The following is a 19,737-nucleotide window of genomic DNA, read 5'->3' as shown; positions in this document are numbered from 1 at the left end:
AGTCCTGGGCGTCCGCAGAGTCCGGCTAGTAGACTCTGGGGTCCCGCTGAGATCCCCAGATCTGTACTGGCGTCTCAGCGCCAGCGGGGTGACGGAGCGGCAGCTTAGACGTCCTATGGACAGTCTGACGCTGCCGCTCTGAAGAATCCAAAGGAAAATTAAAAAACTGTCCTTTAGAAAAAAATAAAGCTTAGGGGCTGCTAATCAGCTCCCCACTGCACTAAACGGTGACCCGATTCCGGCCGGGCACCAACTTAAACTAAGGTGCCTCTGGCTTGGGGGTGGGGTTATAGGGAGAGTGGACCCAAGTGCATCCTGGGAGCTAAAAGCTTTAACTGCGTGGTGCCCGGATTTGGTTCCCAACCTATACCCCAAGGTCAACCCTGTGGACCCCCTATGGACCCTGAAGTAGAAAGAGGGAATACTGCTGCAGCTCCTTTAACCTCTTTAAAATAAGCATGAGTAGGCGCTGCCGGTAAGTTGTCGTCCGTAATTACCATGGCCGCACGGACTGCCCGTATGAGGCATGGAATGTAAATACTAGACATAGCCTCTGACCCTACTTGAGGAGTGTCAGTGTCCGAAAAATCTACAATTTCGCCCTCAGACGAGCCGTCATCTTCATCATCCTGAGCGGATGGATATGACAATAACGGTCTTTTAGCAGGTCTAGATTGATCTTGCTGAGAGCCCCGCACCCCAGAATCAGACAAACCTGGGTCAGCCTGATTAAGGACCTGTTGCGGGGGGCACTGCATTACTAACGGTCCTGGAACTCCCAGAACAGGAGGCGGGACTACCGCCTGCTGTGCAAACCCCAATTGTGGAAACGTAGGAGGGGCTGCAAGCCTATTTACAAGAACAGTCAGGGCTTGTGCAAAACAAGCCCAAGGTGGCTCCTGAGAGGTGCTGGGTACAGCAGAGGTACTAGGGATGGCCAAACATGCAGCACATAACCCATCCTGAAGTACCGCCCCCTCCCCCACACCTGCTTTACATCTGGAGCAGGAAAATAGGAGAGGTGCTCCTCTAACAGAGTCCTCACTGGACATAGTGGTATGTGACACTCCTTTCACAGAAATAAATCTAAAACAGTGAGGTAAATTCCTACCCCGACAGTACTGGCACTGAGAGGGCTGGTCAGGAGGAAGAAATAGGGATAGCTAAAATGGCTGACAGGAGAAAGATCAGGCACACAGCGCTAGCATAAAGTCACATACAATGCAGAAAACCCTGCACTAAATGCACTATCACATACACAGACTTACAGCCTGGCAGTGATAGCGCTACATACGCTGACCTTTACTGGAGGAGATGTAAGGGGCACCCCAGGCTCCGCACCCTGTCACCACAGCGTCTGTCACATAAAATGGCCGCCGGAGGATGAAGGGAGGAGGGCCTGAGGAGGGTCACTGCCTCAGCCTGCCAAAACCTTAATGTAAGGCGGCGGAGAGTAGTGATGGGGAGGAGCCTCCTGTGCGCTACAGGGAAGGCATCCTCCCCTGGCAGGCCATTAACCCCCCCGGGATGCTGGAGCGTGTTCCGCAACGCTCCAACCCCGTATCCCCTGGTGGTCAAGTGGAGAGCGCAGGCATCCGCCTGGCTCCACTATACTGCCGTCCCCAGGGAGCCCCCAGCCCTGGGGATGCCGGACTGTGATTCAGTGGGCGCCTGCCGCAGACGCCCGCTGCTTACCTTATGCAGCCCCTCGTACGTCCGGCCAGAGTCCAAGGCCCCCGGGTGTTCCGCTAGCTGGAACACCCAAGAGCCCGCCGAGCTCCCCGGATCGCTACCGGTGGTCGGCGGGGGTGTCGGAGCGGTAGCATGGACGTCCGCTGGACAGTCCTATGCTACCGCTCTTGAAGATCTTCAGGGGCTGTATACACAGGCCTCCTCTGCGATGACCGGCTCCCGGCCGGGCACCTACTGAAAATGAGGTGCCTTGGCCTGGGGGCGAGGTATAGGAGGGGGCACGATGCATCCTGGGAGGACATCTTTAACTCTGTGGTGCCCATGGCTGGAGCCAAGACCTATACCCCAAGGTATCCCTGTGGATCCCTAAGGAACCTGAGGTAGAAAACTCCTATTTTGACAACCAAACAATGGTGATACAGTGAGTAACTTCACATGAGAAGTATTTATCTCACTTGATCAGCTTATTGGCATCTGATCACTTACTGTAGAGTAAACCCAATTCAAACCCCTAGCAAACAGTAGGTTGCAATGTCTAGTTGTATGTATGAATTTTTTTTCACAAAGGACAAGTTTCTCTATATGTTGCTGCCATTTCTATAGTAGCTGGCATTTACTAGCCATTAACATTTGGGTCAGATTATTCTAATACTCAGATTCATTACAAGGTGGCCTAGTACCTTGATCAAAACACTGGTAGGCTAGAGGTTGGTTGTAGCAACACCCAATACAAATGCACAGAAACATCCCACCCACCTACCCCCAAAAAGGAAGAATGAAAAATTCATAACTCTGGAAGACAAACCTAATAAAGTAGGTACAGTGTACTGATATCTCACAACCCTAAAATATTACAACCCACAATAATAGCTTAAGCCGTTAAAACCATGTTAACTTAAAGTCTTTTCTGGCGTGGAGTAATAATTCATTATAAAAATGCATCACTTACCGGCAGTCGTTATAACATCGTCCCGATTGTCGTCCAACGCCTTCAGCAGAGTAGACATAAAACTATAGCATTCGTTCTTTGGAATCTGGCTTAAGTCAGTGGGCAAATCTCCATCACTTGGCTTAAAAACAAACCAAAAATACCCATATTAAAAGTATAAATGTCCATTAAAACAGACCTTTTTCAGCTGCTCTTGGGGTTAGATGGTCACATAAACAAGACGAAACAAGTCATTAGCATCTGTACATGCAGAAACATTTTTCTTATACCTCTCGGAAGCCAAGGAGATTTCCCAGGGACTCTTGGTGCTTCCGCATTTGCTCCTCCAATTCCACCTGTTTCTGTAGGAGCTGCTCTTCTTGGATTTTTTGCTTGGACAGTAGAGACTCCCTCTTCTTGTCCAGCTGGACTTGCATCTCTTTCAGCTGATCCTGTTGCGCATGGATCTCTGCAGAGGAGGAAAGAAGTCTCTCCCGGAATTCGTGGACATTGGAGAAGTCTCCCAGGGACGGAATATCTATTTTCCTTAGGTGTGTTTGAGTAATTGTTAAAGGAACATTCGGTTCAGAAACATCAATATCGGCCAGACCTAAAGATAGAGCTGAAGGAAGAGGATGGTACGATGTGCCTGATGAGGTGTCGTGCTCTCCTAGGCTAGATGTGGAGGAATGTTTTTCTGACCCAACCAAAGAACGCTGCGGTCTAAGGAGATCTCCATCTGGACTCTGATATTGTGCTTCTGTGTGAGATGACCGTACTTGGGGATGTCTTTCTCCATTGAAGATGCTTGGAGAAGGAATACTGACGGGGCTCCCCACACAGCTTGTAAGCTTTTGGGGGTCAACAACATGTTGTGCCAAGAAATCCCTGTGTGACAAAGGAAGAGTCTCAAGCTGCTCCTCTGAACGACTCATCCGTCCAGGCCCCATTAGACCACGTGACTCACTGTGTTGTGGTGATGGTTGATTCACCGAAACCAGAGCATTATACGGAGCTGCGGTTTGTGGAGGAAGTTTAACAGTCCCACCAAGTGCAGATGACAAAGGGCCATTGGTTTCATTTTCAAACTTCCCTGGCTTTGGACTACGCAGAGTTTCTGTGCTCTCCGGACCATGATCGGTTCTTCCTTGGTAAGATAAGGGCGGATATCGCCTCTTCAGCAATTCCTGGTATTCTTGCAAACGTTTTCGTGCCTCTTCTACGGACTGCTTATGTTGCCTAAGACAAAAAAGAAAAAAAACAGAAAAAGTACTGTAATACGGGAAGTAACGTATGCTGCAATGGAGAATTGATACTTTACTAGGAGAAATACCTGTTCTGCTGCAACAAGCGTTGCTGGTACCCCCGGATGATCTGAATATGGAGACTCTCAACAGAGGTGTTCATCTCCGAAACTGGTGCTGCCATCTAAGAGGGTAAGACAACACTGCTGTTAAAGCCAGGTTTCTCCACAACACGATAGGGCAAAACATCAAGTAACTGAGGATGCTTTCCAGGTTAAATCACCAAATCTGAATGCCAAGGCCTTTATAGCAGATTCTAAAATTGTGAACCTTTTCAATTAAGGCTTAATTGCCCGAGCCATCACACCGCAAAGAGATTTGGCAAGACACACCTGCGAGGAAATGATGGGACAATGGGGTTGTTCCATGGCGACTATACTGAACACTGAGACTTACTAACGCCATCACAGAAATTAGAACAGACTATAACAATAATATATTATACATTCGTTTCTTGATGTTCACAGTAGACTAAAGGAAAACCATATATGGACAGGGAACCTTGTAAGTGGACCGAAAGCTCTGCACAGTGAAGAACCTTATGAGTGGAAGCCATAGTCATTAGAATGCAGGCTGCGAGTGATTCACAGACAGGATAACTGCAACAACTTTGTGTAGCAGACTGGTTCAGCCCGAACCTTCTCTGAGAACCGTCTTGTACATAACCAGATAAAGTGGTTACAAGAGAACAGTCACTTACCGCCGACTCACTCTCCGGCACCACCGGCTCTGACTTCTCCTCCTCTACAGCGAGACTCTCCTGCCCCATCTGTGCTCTGGCGGCTTCCTGCATTTGTTGCTGCATCTTATAATGTTCTGCCTCCAAACGTTTTTGCTCCTCTTCCAGTTTGCTGAGCAGCTGCACTTGTTCCTGCTTCTGTTGCTCTAAGTCTTCTGCCTATAAACACATTACAAGGAAGGAGAATTTATTTTATCTATCAACATTTATTTATATGGCGCTAGCATAATCCGTAGTGATTTACAATGGGTAAAATAGTAATAAAACAATGGGCCGTATTCAATTCGGTGCGAAAAGCTGTTTTCGGCGAAAAAGTATTGCAGGTGACGTAATTTCACCATGCAAAAACTTATCCCCATATTTAAATATGGCGACTTTTCACAGGTGCGGAAACTCAATGCAGTCGAAAAAAAGTGAAGAATTGCTGTTTTGGGGTGCAAAGGTGGGGAAACCACCCTGCACCCTTAGGACAGTTCTCCAAAAAGGTAACCTGCGTCTAAAAAAAAAAAAATACAAAAAAAAAAAAAATTAAAAGAACACCCCCAAAAAAAGACTTTGAAAAAGGGGGCAAAAAAGTTCAAAGTTGGAGAACAAAACTTAAAAACTAGCGAAATAGACTTTGGGGGTGTCTACAAGTATGGGGGTGGGTGTTTTTGTTTGCAAGTGCTTGCTGAAGGTGCATTTTTGAAGATTTTTTTTAAAACCTCACTTTTGCAATTTTTTTTTTTACCATGCTAACACTCATTTTCAGGTACCCCAAATTTACTGGGACTAGTTATTTTCACCAAAAAACCTCCTAAATGCTATTCTTCACCACTTGTGCAAAGACGCTAGTTAGCAGCTAATGAGAGCATTTAAGTACCCCAAATACCTTCAGCAGGGCTATTCGGGGGCATCTATACTGATCCCCAATGTTAGTGCATCTTTTGGGGGGTGTCAGGCTGATTTCCCCATTTCTGGCATCACTTTTCGCCTATTTGAGTGTCGCCGGGACGCATTTTCACACCCTTTCAAATGGAATACGGCGAATAGTGGGGGCGCGCACCAGATAAGTTTCCGTGGCTAAGACAAGCGAAGTCGTCGAAAAGTGCGGCATGCAAAAAAGTATCGAATGTGCGAAACTAATTGAATACGGGCCAACGTTGGGCAATGACAGACAGAAGGAAGGCCATGGTCTCAAGCTGCCAATCTACAGAAACTAAGCAGCAGGAGGTACATAAACACATAATACACCAGCATGGACGCATAAATAGGTGAGATACCCTGCACTAGGTATATGTTATCTCAATCGTTCCTCTTATGTTGTCACTATTACGTCTAATGGATTTAGGTTAATTACTCCTATTTTGTGGTACGTAGACATGTTAAATGACGCAGGATATAATTATTCACCTTTTTCTTCCTATCTGCCTCCATTCTGATGCGCATGGCCTGCTCCTGAGGATGGAGCAGGACAGACTTTCCAGCTAGAACAGTGTTTTCGCTCATGTACTTCTCTAAGGGGAAAAAGAAAAAAAAAAAGTTGTAAAGAGCAGCATTGCCAGTCAGCGAAATCGTACAAAGGGAATGGGATTATTACACCTACTTCTGGGGTGTAGAAAATAAAGTAAACGACTCGCCATTGCTACTTATTTCATAGTTTTACATTCTGAATAGAGACTCCCTTTATGAAGTCGCAGCAGAATAACAGGATGTTTGTATTTATGTTAAATCATTATAACAGAAGATCTTATGGATAGGATGTTCGGCCAGGAGTTTGTCATTCAAAATAAAATTACATACAGTACATACAGTGCCCCCTTCAGTATCCCCGCCCTGCAGGGAACTCCTTCATTTTGTTTACCACACCCCAGAGAACAAACAATCCTCAAAAACATTTAACTTTGTTAGTGTTCATTCTAGCACCCTGCACATGCCACAACCTGTGCAGTTGCTATTTCCTGCCTGGGATGGCGCTGTATGCTCTGGTGCTTCTAGCACAATGCAAAAGACTGCTGAGATACAGACCGGAGTGTGCTAGAAGCACCAGAGCAAAGAGCAACACCCCAGGTAGGAAAGAGGAACTGCATGGGTTGTGACCAGCGGGTGCCTAGTGTGGAGCTGCCAACACAAGACACCCCCCCCCCCCATCATCTCCTCGAACACGAGGGCTCTGCCTTCTGTGCAGATCCCAGTGGCTGGAGCAGCGGTGGGCAATAAGCAGCCCTCCAGCTGTTAAACTACAAATCCCAGCATGATTTGCAAAAGTTGTATTTTGACTAAATAGCAATACTGTGGCAGGGCATGCTAGGATGTGTAGTTCTACAACAGCTGGGGTGCCATTTATTGCCCACCTCTTGGCTGGAGGCTAACGGCGACTGCAGTCTCCCCTCTCACCTAGGAGTTGGTCCTGTTCTTGGCATCTTGCACCCATAAAGCAGGGTTGGGGAACCTCAGGCTGTGTATTGGTACTTCCATGTCTACCAGTTTTTTGTATACATGTGTGTACACTGCCATGTTGTGTCATTATCCCAGTGATGTGATTGGATGTTACCACATCTCTGTAATATATGCTGTTTTCTCTGCTTAATTATATTACCCTGATATTATAACAAAATAAAACGAAAAAAAACTAAAACAAGTATATTTTGTTAGGTTTGTTTCTGAAAACTACTCAAAAAAAATAAATAAAAAATAAAATAATAATTCCCTGGAATGGGGCTCGTAATATTTTCTACTCACCTATAAAAGGTCACATGAATGTGCGGAAACATTATTAAAAAAAAAAAAAAAAAACTCCTCATAAAAACATCAAAATCAATGCAAGACAGAAGTTTCACAGAGGAGTGATACAGAAGCAGGAATTACCTTCAGACGTGTTCTCCTCTTCTTGAGGAACATCTGCCATTCCCTTGTCAATGGGCAGCGAACCCGACTCCAGAGTGTCACTGACTGTCTCTGCCTCACTCCTGCCACTCCACTGGTCCTTCTGATTCCTGATCCTGTTTAACAGCTTCTTCAGCACAAGCCGGGATTGTGGCACTCTGGGCTCCTCTACATAACACGATCAAAGAGAAAATCTGTTATAATAACATATTGGGGGCACTGCATAATGGGAACTACTGGGGGCACTGCATAATAGGCACTACTGGGGGCACTGCATAATAGGTACTACTGGGGGCACTGTGATCTTCGTGAATGTGTACGAAGAGGCGCAAGTCCTCGTCACTTCCGGCGCTCCACCACGAGGACGCCGGTGTTGGTTTTTAGCGCCGGAGAAAGTATGGGTCATCATTACTCCCAGCGATACACGACACAAACGCGCCCATCTTAGGAATAACTGACAGAAAGGTCAGCCTATTAGCGTGTATTATCACGACTGTCAGTTTATTTTCCGGGTTAGGATAATTAAGGTTTTCATTACTCCACATGTTTTCTGAGTTTTTATATGTGCCGAAAATTGACATTGTGAGTGAAGTATGTAGAAACATGAGATATTTAATATGAGTCATCTGTTATTATTAAGATTTGTAAAACTGTACACTATCCTCCCTATTATTGGAGTAGGCGTGGTTATTGTATGGGCTATTTAAAGCCAGGAGCACCATTCACCAGTTACACTCTGAGGAAGGCTGAGAGCCGAAACGCGTTAGAGTGACGGGTGAAACATCGTGGCTGCCTTGGGAACCCAGACAGAGAGGGTGAGAGATTACTCTACAGTGTTCCTTATCCGGATTAGAGGGACACTGATTGCATGGTTTTTTCCCCTGCCTTGGTCTGAAGGCCCCATTTGGTACGTGGCCAATTGTCTGTTGTGTGTATTAATACATTTTTCAGAATTACACTAAGGATTGTTTCTTTGATATTTATGACGAATTGCGGTTTATTGGAAAAATCTGAGTTGGAGCATTATTCTATTATCAAAGATTGGATACAGAGAAGGGACGGACAACAGAATCTTAGATGTAAGTGGAGATATTATATTGTTTTTTTACCGACTTACATCTATCTCACGGACTATTTGTTCTCTGTTCTTTTTGAGGAATTCGCTAAAGAAAAACAGCATTATAAGAAGGATCTATAAGAAGGATCTTGCTTGTGTGGACTTGTTACCATATTATTGTACACATTCACGAAGATCACAGATTCTTTGAAGTACCCTTTAGAATTTGCGCTTGGCGTGTATTTTTGTGTTGTTTATTGTGGAAGTGTGGTGGGGACCACACATATACCGAGTGGCATTTCGCTAGTGTGTGCGCAGAATTTACATATTTTTTTCACTACTGGGGCACTGCATATGGGGCTCTAATACAGGGGGCATTGCATTAGGAGCTCTTTTACAAGGGAGCATTGCATAAGGAGCTCTAATACAGGGGGCATTGCATAAGGAGCTCTAATACAGGGGGCATTGCATAAGGAGCTCTAATACAGGGGGCATTGCATAAGGAGCTCTAATACAGGGGGCATTGCATAAGGAGCTCTAATACAGGGGGCATTGCATAAGGAGCTCTAATACAGGGGGCATTGCATAATGGGCACTACATAAGAGGCACTACTAGGGGTATTACGGGGGGCACTGCATAATGGGCACTACAGGGGCACAACTTCAGGGGGCATTGCAAAAGGGGCTCTAATACAGGGGAGCATTGCATAAGGGGCACTGCATTCGTTTTTATTAATAATAAACCTTTAAAAATTCTATATAAGACTTTTTTTTGTCATGCGGCCCACATACTCGTAGACCTTGAATATTCGGCCCGGTTGGTATTTTGAGTTTGACATTCCTGAACTAGGAGGTACGTTTTGTTCAGGGTATAAAGTAGCAGCCTCAATTATTTGCACTTTAAGGATTCTGGAAGTAATTATTCCACGCAACACGTCAGTTTACTCAAAATTAGCGTCAATCTGTAAGAAATTGTTCCAGCGTCTCATCTCCTGACCTTGGGGAACAGCTTCTGGCGAGGGATCCTCTGTTCCTGCCAAGCGATGATTCACATTAGACAATGCTTCCGGCTCCACAGACAAATCCAGATCTTCATCAACACTCGTAACAGAGGGTTCAGGTAGGGGCTGGGGCTTTAGGTGCAGGACCATGTCCCCTTTCATCTCTTAAAGTGTATAGAGTGATGTGTTAGGAACATTAATAACCAACATACATCATCTTAATATATATATTTTACATATTTGGAGAACACAGAATTCTACATACTTAAAGAGCACCAACAATGGGCTGTTTGGAAGTACTGCACCTCAACACAACTGCATTAAAACATGTATCCACTTTATCAGCATTTCAACAAATTAGTTTCCAATAGGTGGTGAAATTCAGGATTTTTCTATTTGTGTTAAATCTTTTCCGTGGGGTATAGAGCTTCCTTTAGGTCTGTCACCTTAAAATATCAAATATGGTTTTATGCACCTCCCTCTTCTATATCCCCATCCTGCAGTAAACAGTTCTTTTAACCAAGCCCCGCAGGACAGAACTGAACCCAGAACAACGAGTCCCTGAAAAACATTAAGAATGGTTAGATTTTTACAGTAGAATTGGAACATAAACGTGTGGGTGCTCGGTGTCGCCCAATGGATCCAAACAAAAAGGATTTAATACAAGTATAAAAATGTGGTTCTCACTTTCATCCACTTGTGCAAAAACCGGACCATGGGAACTTCCTAAGCTGCCAGAACTGCAGTGCACAACCCGGCCAAAATTGGCATCTTTAGACACAGAAAGGTTAAATATATACAATTTGGCGCAATAATGCACAGAGAACCATGTGGCTGGACAAAACAGTTGCTCATCTGAGGCTCCCATGCACCATGCCCTATGAGGAACTCAGTAATCTGTTTTGAGGGACAGATTTCCCCACCCCAATATAAAGAAGTCATCCTCCATTGTCTGTTTTGATGCAAGCTACCTACGTTTGCAAGGCATCAGAGGAACAAATGATCAGTGACTTCCTGGGAGCATTGAAACTTCCCAGGACCGGGATGAACTGGCTCTATTAGACATAGTCCCGTGTCCTGCAGATCAACTTGGATGGGACTTCCTCCGTCTGCCGTACAGATTCCCTGCTTGTTCTGTACGACGGCCAGAAACGCGGTTGGCCGGGTACAAAGCAGACCATTGCGCGTTAAATCCGCTCGGCCATCAATCAGGCTTAATCCAGTGCGGGACGACCGGCTGTCGGCGCATTCTACACGAGCAGTGGCGACCTCCTGGGCAGCGCAGCACAGAGCTTCGGCAGAACAGCTCTGCCGTGCAGCTACCTGGTCCTCTGTCCACACTTTACCGGCTTCAAGTTTTTGTCTCCGGCAGCACCCACTTTGGGCGTACAGTTCTCTGGTTAGGCAGCCTGAGCATTCCCTCACCTGGGGGATGGCTATTGAATGTCCCATGGTCCAGTGTCCCCTAGCCTTGATGATAGAGAAAACAGGATTTTGGTACTTACCGTTAAATCCATTTCTCCGATTCCACAGGGGACACTGGAGCTTCATGACAGTGGGGTATAGACGGTGGGTTGAGTTGAGCCTGGCACTTTAAAAATCTACAAGTGTGACTGGCTCCTCCCCCTCTATGCCCCATCAGCCCCAGTTTTAAAGAACTGAGCCTGAGAGGAGACGGAGAACAGACTGAAGAACAGAGAAGGAGAACAGGAAAAGAAACAATCCAACACACTGACACACTGCAAGAACACAGCAGGCTGCAGGGATAAACAGCCACACAGCGAAAACAGACCAAACTGCAACAGAACTGAAGCAGAACAAGTAACTGAGAACAGGCAAGAAGCACTAGGTGGGCGTCCAGTGTCCTCTGTGGAATCGGAGAAATACCAAAATCCTGTTTTCTCCTTCATCCACTAGGGGACACTGGAGCTTCATGACAGTGGGGACGTCCCAAAGCTACCCTCCTGGGGGGGGGGAGAGTGCTGAATGCCCTGCAAGACACTGCGACCAAAATTTGAAGCAGAAGCCGCAAAAGTGTCAAATCTGTAGAAACGTACAAAAGTATGAGCCGAAGACCACGACGCTGCCCTACAAAGCTGTGAAGCTGAGATACCTCTATGTGCCACGGCGGTGGTCGAGCAGAAGCAACATATGCCTGACGAATAGTCAGACGAATCCACCTGGCCAAAGTTTGCTTAGACACAGGCCAGCCACGCCGATCATATAGGACGAACAGAGCCTCTGATTTACGTAGTCCCTCAGTATGGGACACATAAATGCAAAGTGCCCGAACCACATCCAAGGAGTGAGAATCCCCGGAAGAGTCCGACAACGCTGGCACTACAATCGGCTGATTCAGATGAAACTCCGAGACCACCTTGGGCAAAAAGGAAGGGCAGGTACGAAGTTCCGCCCGATCTTCGTGAAAAATCAAGTAAGGGGAACGGCAGGACAAAGCTCCGAGTTCAGACACTCGTCTGGCCGAAGCCGGGGCCAATAAAAGGATCACCTTCCAAGTCAAATACTTCAGTTCCACCTCCTGCAAAGGCTCAAAGGTGGATGACTGAAGAAAAGATAAAACAAGATTCAGGTCCCAAGGAGCCGTGGCTGAATTCTAAGTACCCCTTGAAAAAAGGTCTGAACTTCTGGAATCGGAGCTAGACGACGCTGGAAAAAAATAGAAAGAGCAGAAATCTGCACTTTAAGCGATCCCAAGCGTAAGCCCGCATCAAGGCCTTTTTGAAGAAAAAGTAGAAGACGTGGTAAATGAAAAGAGGAAGTGGAAGATCCATGACCTTCACACCAGGAGATAAGCCCTCCAAATGCGATGATAATGCGCTGATGTTACCGGTTTTCTAGCCCTAAGCATGGTAGGAATGACCGACCTAGGAACACCATGGCTTCTTAGGATGGTCGTTAAACGAAGCCGCCGTAAATCCGGGTACACACATGGACCCTGTTGTAGAAGGTCCGATCGTAGCGGAAGAGGCCAAGGTTCGTCTGCCAGAAGGACGACTCTCGTTTGACCCGCTTGAGAATCCGAGGGAGAAGCGGAAACGGTGGGAACAGGTACACAAGGCTGTACGGCCAAGGGATCAGTAAAGCATCTACTCCCACCGCTGCCGGATCCTTGGTCCTGGAGCAGTAAAGAGGTAGTTGATTTATCCGTGATGCCATCAGGTCTATCTGTGGTTTCCCCCATCTGCAAACCAGTTGATGAAAGACCTCGGGATGAAGGGACCACTCCCCGGGATGAAGATCCTGACGACTGAGGTAGTCCGCTTCCCAGTTGTCGACTCCCGGAATAAACACTGCGGAAATTACCTCTACGTGTCTTTCTGCCCACAGAAGGATGCGACTGGCTTCTCTCATTGCCAGACGACTGCGGGTTCCTCCTTGGCGATTTATGTATGCCACTTCCGAGTCGTTGTCGGATTGTATCCGAACCGGAAGTCCTCGTAACAGAGGAGCAGCCTGTATCAAAGCTCTGTAGACTGCCCGCAGTTCGAGAACATTGATTGGTAATAGGGATTCCTGCTGCGACCAAAGTCCCTGGAAGCGATTGCCCAGAACCACCGCTCCCCATCCGCGGAGGCTGGCGTCCGTAGTGACCAAGGTCCAATTCCAAATTCCGAAGCGTCGACCCGCTAACAGATGCTCCGTTCGAAGCCACCAGAGCAAGGATATGCGGGTCCGGGGAGACAGACGCACCAGCCGATGCATCTGTAGGTGGGACCCGGACCACTGAGACCGAAGATCCAGTTGAAAAATTCTGGAGTGAAATCTGCAGAATTGTATGGCCTCGAAAGAAGCCACCATTTTTCCCAGGAGACGGATGCAAAGATGCACAGACACTTTCCTGGGTCTGAGCACCAGACGAACCAGCTCCTGTATGGCTGTGGCCTTGTCCCTTGGCAAGAATATACGAAGCAGAACAGTGTCTAGAATCATTCCTAGGAACTGAAGTCTCTGGGACGGCATCAACTGAGACTTCTGGAAGTTCACAATCCATCAGTGTTGAATGAGAATCTGATGTGTAAGGGACACTTGGTGTAAAAGGACTTCTGCCGTCGGAGCCTTGATGAGTAAATAGTCTAGGTACGGAACGATCGTCACCCCCCGAGAGCGCAAGTGAGACACCATGACGTCCATCACTTTGGTGAATACCCTGGGAGCTGACGAGAGACCGAATGGCAGGGCCTGAAACTGGTAATGAGCTTCCCTGATGGCAAATCTGAGGAAAGCCTGGTGAGGAACCCAAATTGGGACATGCAGATAGGCGTCCTTGATATCTATCAACACCAGAAACTCTCATGCCTCTAGTCCCGCAATGACAGAATGGAGAGACTTCATCTTGAACCTGTGAAATGAAAGATACTGGTTCAAGGATTTCAGATTCAGAATGGGTCTGACTAACCCATCCGGTTTCGGAACTACAAAAAGGTTTGAGTAAAACCCTTGTTGTCTTTGTGCAGTGGGAACCGCCACAAGAACCTCGGCCAGCAAAAGTTTCTCGATCCCTTGACGTAAAATTAGTTGCTTCAAGGGATCGACGGGCAAACCTGTTGTAAAATAACGCACAGGAGGAGTGAAAGCGAACTTGATCTTGTATCCTTGAGATACCAAATTCCGAACCCAAGTGTCTGGAGAAGTCAGTCTCTAAACCTCCGAGAAACGCTGGAGACGAGCCCCCACCTTCGGATTTCCGAGATGGGATGGGAGCCCGTCATGCCACAGGCTTGTCTGCTGGCTTGGGATCTGGACGGCGGGAATTATTCGCTTGACGTCCTCTAGCACGGCCTCCTCGCCCCGCTGAAGACGAACCTCGCGATCGTCCCTGAAATCTTGCAGATGCTCGAAAGGAACTAAAGGAAGGTCCCCTAAACGAGTGACGCGGAGGAGGTACTCTTACCTCCAGTGGCCAGCGAGATCCACTTGTCCAGCTCTGGACCAAATAAAATATCGCCTGTGAAAGGAAGAGCTTCCACTGCTCTTTTTGACTCAGCATCCGCTTGCCAGGCACGAAGCCAAAGTGCCCGGCGAGCCGAGACCGCCGAAGCAGAAATCCTAGCGCCTACCTGGCCGATATCTCTGGAGGCGTCTCCCAAGTATACTGCAGATTCCTGAATATGTTCTGCCAAGGTAATCAGATCTGCACGCGGAGTGTTGGATTTAAGACCCTCAGTCAATTGTTCCGCCCATTTTTCCACAGCCTTGTTGACCCAAGATCCTACCAAGGCCGGCCGGAGAAGTGCACCTGCGGCTGTATAAATGGATTTCAAAGTGGTTTCTAATCTCCGCTCTGAGGTTTCCTTCAATGTAGTAGCTCCTGGAACAGGTAACGTGGTCTTCTTTGACAACCGAGAAACCGAAGAATCCACAAGCGGCGGGGTCTCCCACCTCTTCCTATTTTCCGCAGGAAATGGGTAAAGAGTAAAAACGCTTAGGAATCTGGAATTTACGGTCCAGATTCTGCCAGGCTGCCGTCATCTGTTCGTCCAACTGGAGAGAAACAGGGAATGTGACGGCCATCTTCTGTGACCTGGCAAATAAGGAGTCTTCTAACGATTCTGGAGCTTCCTGGCCAGAAATTTTAAGAACTTCCCTTACCGCTAGGATGAGTGCATCAATACCTTGCATTGCCTCAGGTTCTTGTGAGTAAGTCTCTACGTCTGATTCGTCCAGCATCTCCCCTTCCTCCTGAGACGAGTGATCCGCTGCCGAATCCTCATCCGACTGGAGAACTGCCAGAAGAGCCCTCTTCTTAGATGAGCGACTTACCGTAGCTTCAGGAGCTTTAAACGCAGAACCCATCACCTGAGCAAGGCTATTCACCGAGCGGACTAAATTCTTGAGTCCACGCTGGTTCTGTTGCTAGAAAAGAAGGGTGAGATGTGCTAGGTAGATCTCTGGCGGCCTCCCGTTCCCTACGGCAAGCGGCTAATTCAGAAGAAAGATTCGCCATGACCCCTGCCAAACTATTAATGAAGGAGGGAGTGACAGACTGCGTGTTAGCGCACTCTGCTTCACACGTCTCGCACAGGGAAGGCCCTTCGGAGCGAGCATGGGTAAATTTTTTCCTGCACTTAGTGCAGGCAAACAGCTTTTGTGAAGCAGCTTTTTCTGTCCTGGATGTCATGTACTCACAGACAGACACCACATACAACTCAGGAATGCAGGAGTAGTATAGGGAGAAGCAGAATTACAATAATAATGCTACTCAAGTATGGGAGCAGACAGAGCAATAAGGGAGGAGCAGAATTTCAATAATAATGCAGCTCAGTAACAAGGGCAGACAGTGCAATATAAGGGAGGAGCAGAATTTTGTTAACAATGCTACTCATAGAAACCAGAAGGTAGTTAAAACTACCTTCCGTAATTACAGACCCCCTGTAGAAGCTGTCAGCCTTCTCCCCCTCCGATCAGTGTCTTCATGGAGTCTCTAGCTCTGATGAGGCGCCACTCCCTTTCAGAGCGCGCCAAACTAGTTCTCCCCCTCTCCCAGAAGGTGAAGGAGGAAGAGGAGGGGGGACCTATACGCTCCACCTTCCTAATGGCCGCCGCTATGATTTGCGCGCGGCTTACACTAAATGCAGGGGCCAGCGGCACGACCGCCACCAGTGATAAACGTGCCGGTGCCTTTTACACAAGCACCGGCACGCACAGGTAGGACCGCCGTTTCCAGAGCGCGCCGACCTAACAGCCAGCGCCGGTGTTCTTCCGCAAACACCAGCGTGGCACTGACAGCCGCGCGCTGTTAACAGACCCAGCAGATTATTTACACCTCTCCTGCTAGTCAGGAGAGGTGTGCTACTTACCGGGCTGCTGCAGCCAGAGCGCTGGGCAGTGAGGGGAGAGCGGGGACCGGACACAAGCCAGTGTTAGCTGTGGCGGGCCCTGACTCCTTAACTGCCAAAAGCAGCCTCCCCTCCATAGGGTGACCGGACACAGGCTGCAGTAGCCGTGTTGTACCCTCTCTGGCGGCTCCCACGATGCAGGCAGACTGTCACAGCCAACAGTCTGCCTGTCCTCTTGCTTGAATTCTTTCTTTTACAAATATAAAAATTAAATTTAAGGGCTGGAGACAGCCCCTGTGCACCGGCTCTACTCGGGCACATTCTAAAAACTGGGGCTGATGGGGCATAGAGGGGGAGGAGCCAGTCACACTTGTAGATTTTTAAAGTGCCAGGCTCAACTCAACCCACCGTCTATACCCCACTGTCATGAAGCTCCAGTGTTCCCTAGTGGATGAAGGAGAAACTAGGATGTTTGGTTACTTACAGTTGAATTATTTTCTCTAAATTAGGCTGGGGGACACTGCGTTCCCTCCCTTACGCTCAATCGTGCAATGGTTTGTACTTCATCCTTTCCCTACAATTCTGTTTTGTTGTTGATCCAACAGTTACACTGGGTTATTGCTTCTCCTTGATGGGCTCTTATAAAGTTGTACTGGCCTTCTGGGGGTTGCAGGGGGAGGAGCTAAACTTCTTAAAGTGACAGTAGTTATATGCCAGCTACTGGTCAACCAACAACAACCCCATGGTCCAGTGTCCCCCAGCCTGATTCAGAGAACAGGATTCACTGGTAAGTAACCAAAAATCCTATTTTTTCCTTAATGATGCTCCTTGAGCTATCAGGTCCTGTCTTAGAGGAAGAATATTTATACAGCACGACCAGCTTGGCCAGTCTGATGCCACCAACAGCGCCCAGGTGGGTTGGTTGTGTTTGGTCGACATGTTTAGCATGCCGACATTGACCGGGTCAACATTCATCATGTCGGCACTAATGGAATGTCAACATGATTAGAATGTCGACAAAACTGTGTCCTGGCAATCACTTGCCCGGTAGCGGCTCTAGCGTTGTCTTCTGGGTCCGGTGGTCAGCTGATCCAGAGTTTTAGCGGTCATCTGATAGTGCGTTACTCCTATCCTAACCCTCTGCTCCTGCAGCCCAACCATAACCCTCCGGCGCAGCCGGACCCTATTGTGTCAGCATTGTGCCGAATGTCGACATTTCACGTCGACAACTCAACAAATATTAAATATGTCAAATTTGTTATTACAAAGACATATGTTCAAAACTCTGTGTCTCTAAAGTTACACATTAGAAGAACGGTTTTATTAAAAACCGTAATTAATGTTAACCTCAATGGGAAAATATTCAAATAAGTAAACTTACTTGTGTCTCTGGTGTACATGTCCTCAAAGGCCGACTCCAGCTCCCTCTGCCAATCCTCCCGGATCTCTGCCCGACGGTAGGCTGGTTCAAACAACTGCTGCGGCATCTTAGCCACGATTTTCCTTCTTCGGGTCAGGTCATCCTGTTGCATCTGCTCCAATTCTTTCATTAATCTATCCCGATCCTATAAACACAGACACTGTTAGCGCATCTGGCTCTGGTTACCTGTACAAATCTCTACACACAAAAAATAAATGAGAGGATTTTTGGTACTTACCGTTGAATCCTTTTCTCTGAGTCAGGCTGGGGGGACACTGGACCATGGGGTTGTAGGTGGGAAGGTGTGGAGTTGGCACTAATGACTGAAATCTGTAACTCTCTCTCTCCTCCTCCCCCCCCGCCCCTCCCCCCCTCCTCTGCAACCCCTGACTTCAGTACAACTTCAAAAGTGTCTGGTAAGGAGAAGCAATATTCAGTGACACGGTCATACCGAAAAAATAACGAAACTGACGGTCAATTAGGACCCAAGTCATAACGCATACTCATGTCAATACTACTGACCGTGAGGGAGGGAACGCAGTGTCCCCAAGCCAGACTCAGAAAAGGAATCAACGGTAAGTACCAAAAATGCTCTTTTCTCTTTCGTCTGGGCTGGGGGGACACTGGACCATGTGACTTTCAAAAGCCGCCCCCAGGGGAGGGAACACTCAGGTTGCCTGACCGAAGAACTGTACGTCTAAAATGGGCGTCACCGGAGGCTAAAATATGAAACCTGTAGAACCGTGCAAACGTGTGGACAGAGAACCAGGTGGCTGCGCGATAATTATTTCAGTGGAGGCCCCGTGATGCGCCGCCCAAGAGGCCGCCACAGCCCGAGTGGAATGAGCCGACATCTTGGCTGGTGCCGGGCACCCCGCATCCGAATAAGCCCTTGAGATCATTGAGAGGAGCCATCTTGCAATGGTCTGCTTCGCTTCGTGGCTGGCCAGCCACGTTTGTGGGCGTCGTAGAGGACCAATAGAGAGTCCGTGCGACGCAAGTCCGAAGTTCTGTCTAAGTAAATCCGCAAGACCCGGACAACATCAAACAGTGCCTGCTTAAGAGCCGACAGAACCAGGGGCAAATCCCATGGCGCTACTGGCGGCTGAAACAGAGGATGCACTCGCAAAACCCCCTGTAAAAAAAAGTCAGCACCTCTGGAAGGAGATCCAGACGTTGCTGAAAATAAATGGACAGAGCCGAGACCTGTACCTTCAAAGATTGGAGCCGCAAGCCGGCTTCCAAACCACCCTGAAGAAAAGCCAGCAGTCTTAGAAGGCGAAACTGGGCAGTATGCACTCTACGCCACTCATACCACATAATATAAGTTTTCCAAACCCTGTGATAGTTCTGTGCAGAAACCGGCTTCAGTGCCCGGAGTATGGTACCGATGACTGAAGAAGAAAACCCCTTAGCCTTTAAGAGCTCGGTCTCAACAACCAAGCCGTTAAAGCCAACTGAGGCAGGTCCTAGTGACCCTGCAAAAGAAGATCTGGTCGCAGGGGAAGATGCCAACCTGGACCTGCGGCTAGTTTGAGAACCGTGGCGAACCACGACCAGCGCGGCCAGTTTGGAGCCACTAGGATGACTGACACCTGCTGCTCCCTGACTCAACGAAGCACTCTTGGTAACATGGGAATTGGAGGTAAAATGTAGGCCAGACGGAAGTTCCAGGGAACTGTCATGGCATCTACTGCGAATGCCAAAAGATCTCTGGATCTCGCACAAAATCGAGGGACCTTGCAATTGTGGCGAGACGCCATCAGGTCCACCTCTGGCAGTCCCCACCTCTGGACCAACTACTGGAAAACCTCCAGGTGGAGAGACCACTCCCCTGGTAGGAAAGTGGTCCTGCTGAGGTAGTCTGCCTCCCAATTCTTTATCCCCGCTATGAAGACTGCTGAGATTGCCGGGACAAACGTCTCCGCCCAAGT

The 19,737-nt window shown here is 47.9% G+C and overlaps 1 protein-coding gene across 4 annotated transcripts in view; it reads right to left on the bottom strand.

The window, feature by feature from the left end:
* CEP295 (centrosomal protein 295) overlaps positions 1 to 19,737 on the bottom strand; it is a 102,940-nt gene that overhangs the window by 60,518 nt on the left and 22,685 nt on the right. For all 4 annotated transcript variants that reach the window (XM_088455723.1, XM_088455726.1, XM_088455724.1 and 1 more), the window contains exons 8-15: positions 17,765 to 17,948; positions 9,583 to 9,750; positions 7,511 to 7,696; positions 6,056 to 6,159; positions 4,625 to 4,822; positions 3,954 to 4,048; positions 2,911 to 3,859; positions 2,642 to 2,762 (exon numbers count right to left, since the gene is read on the bottom strand). In XM_088455723.1, coding sequence (XP_088311849.1) covers positions 2,642 to 2,762; positions 2,911 to 3,859; positions 3,954 to 4,048; positions 4,625 to 4,822; positions 6,056 to 6,159; positions 7,511 to 7,696; positions 9,583 to 9,750; positions 17,765 to 17,948 — 2,005 coding nt within the window. The remainder of the gene's footprint in view (positions 1 to 2,641; positions 2,763 to 2,910; positions 3,860 to 3,953; positions 4,049 to 4,624; positions 4,823 to 6,055; positions 6,160 to 7,510; positions 7,697 to 9,582; positions 9,751 to 17,764; positions 17,949 to 19,737) is intronic.

Source organism: Taudactylus pleione, unplaced genomic scaffold, assembly GCF_031769625.1.
Source record: "Taudactylus pleione unplaced genomic scaffold, aTauple2 ptg000667l, whole genome shotgun sequence".
In the NCBI taxonomy this organism is placed as follows: Eukaryota; Metazoa; Chordata; class Amphibia; order Anura; family Myobatrachidae; genus Taudactylus; species Taudactylus pleione.
This window is presented reverse-complemented; position numbering and strand designations above follow the sequence as displayed.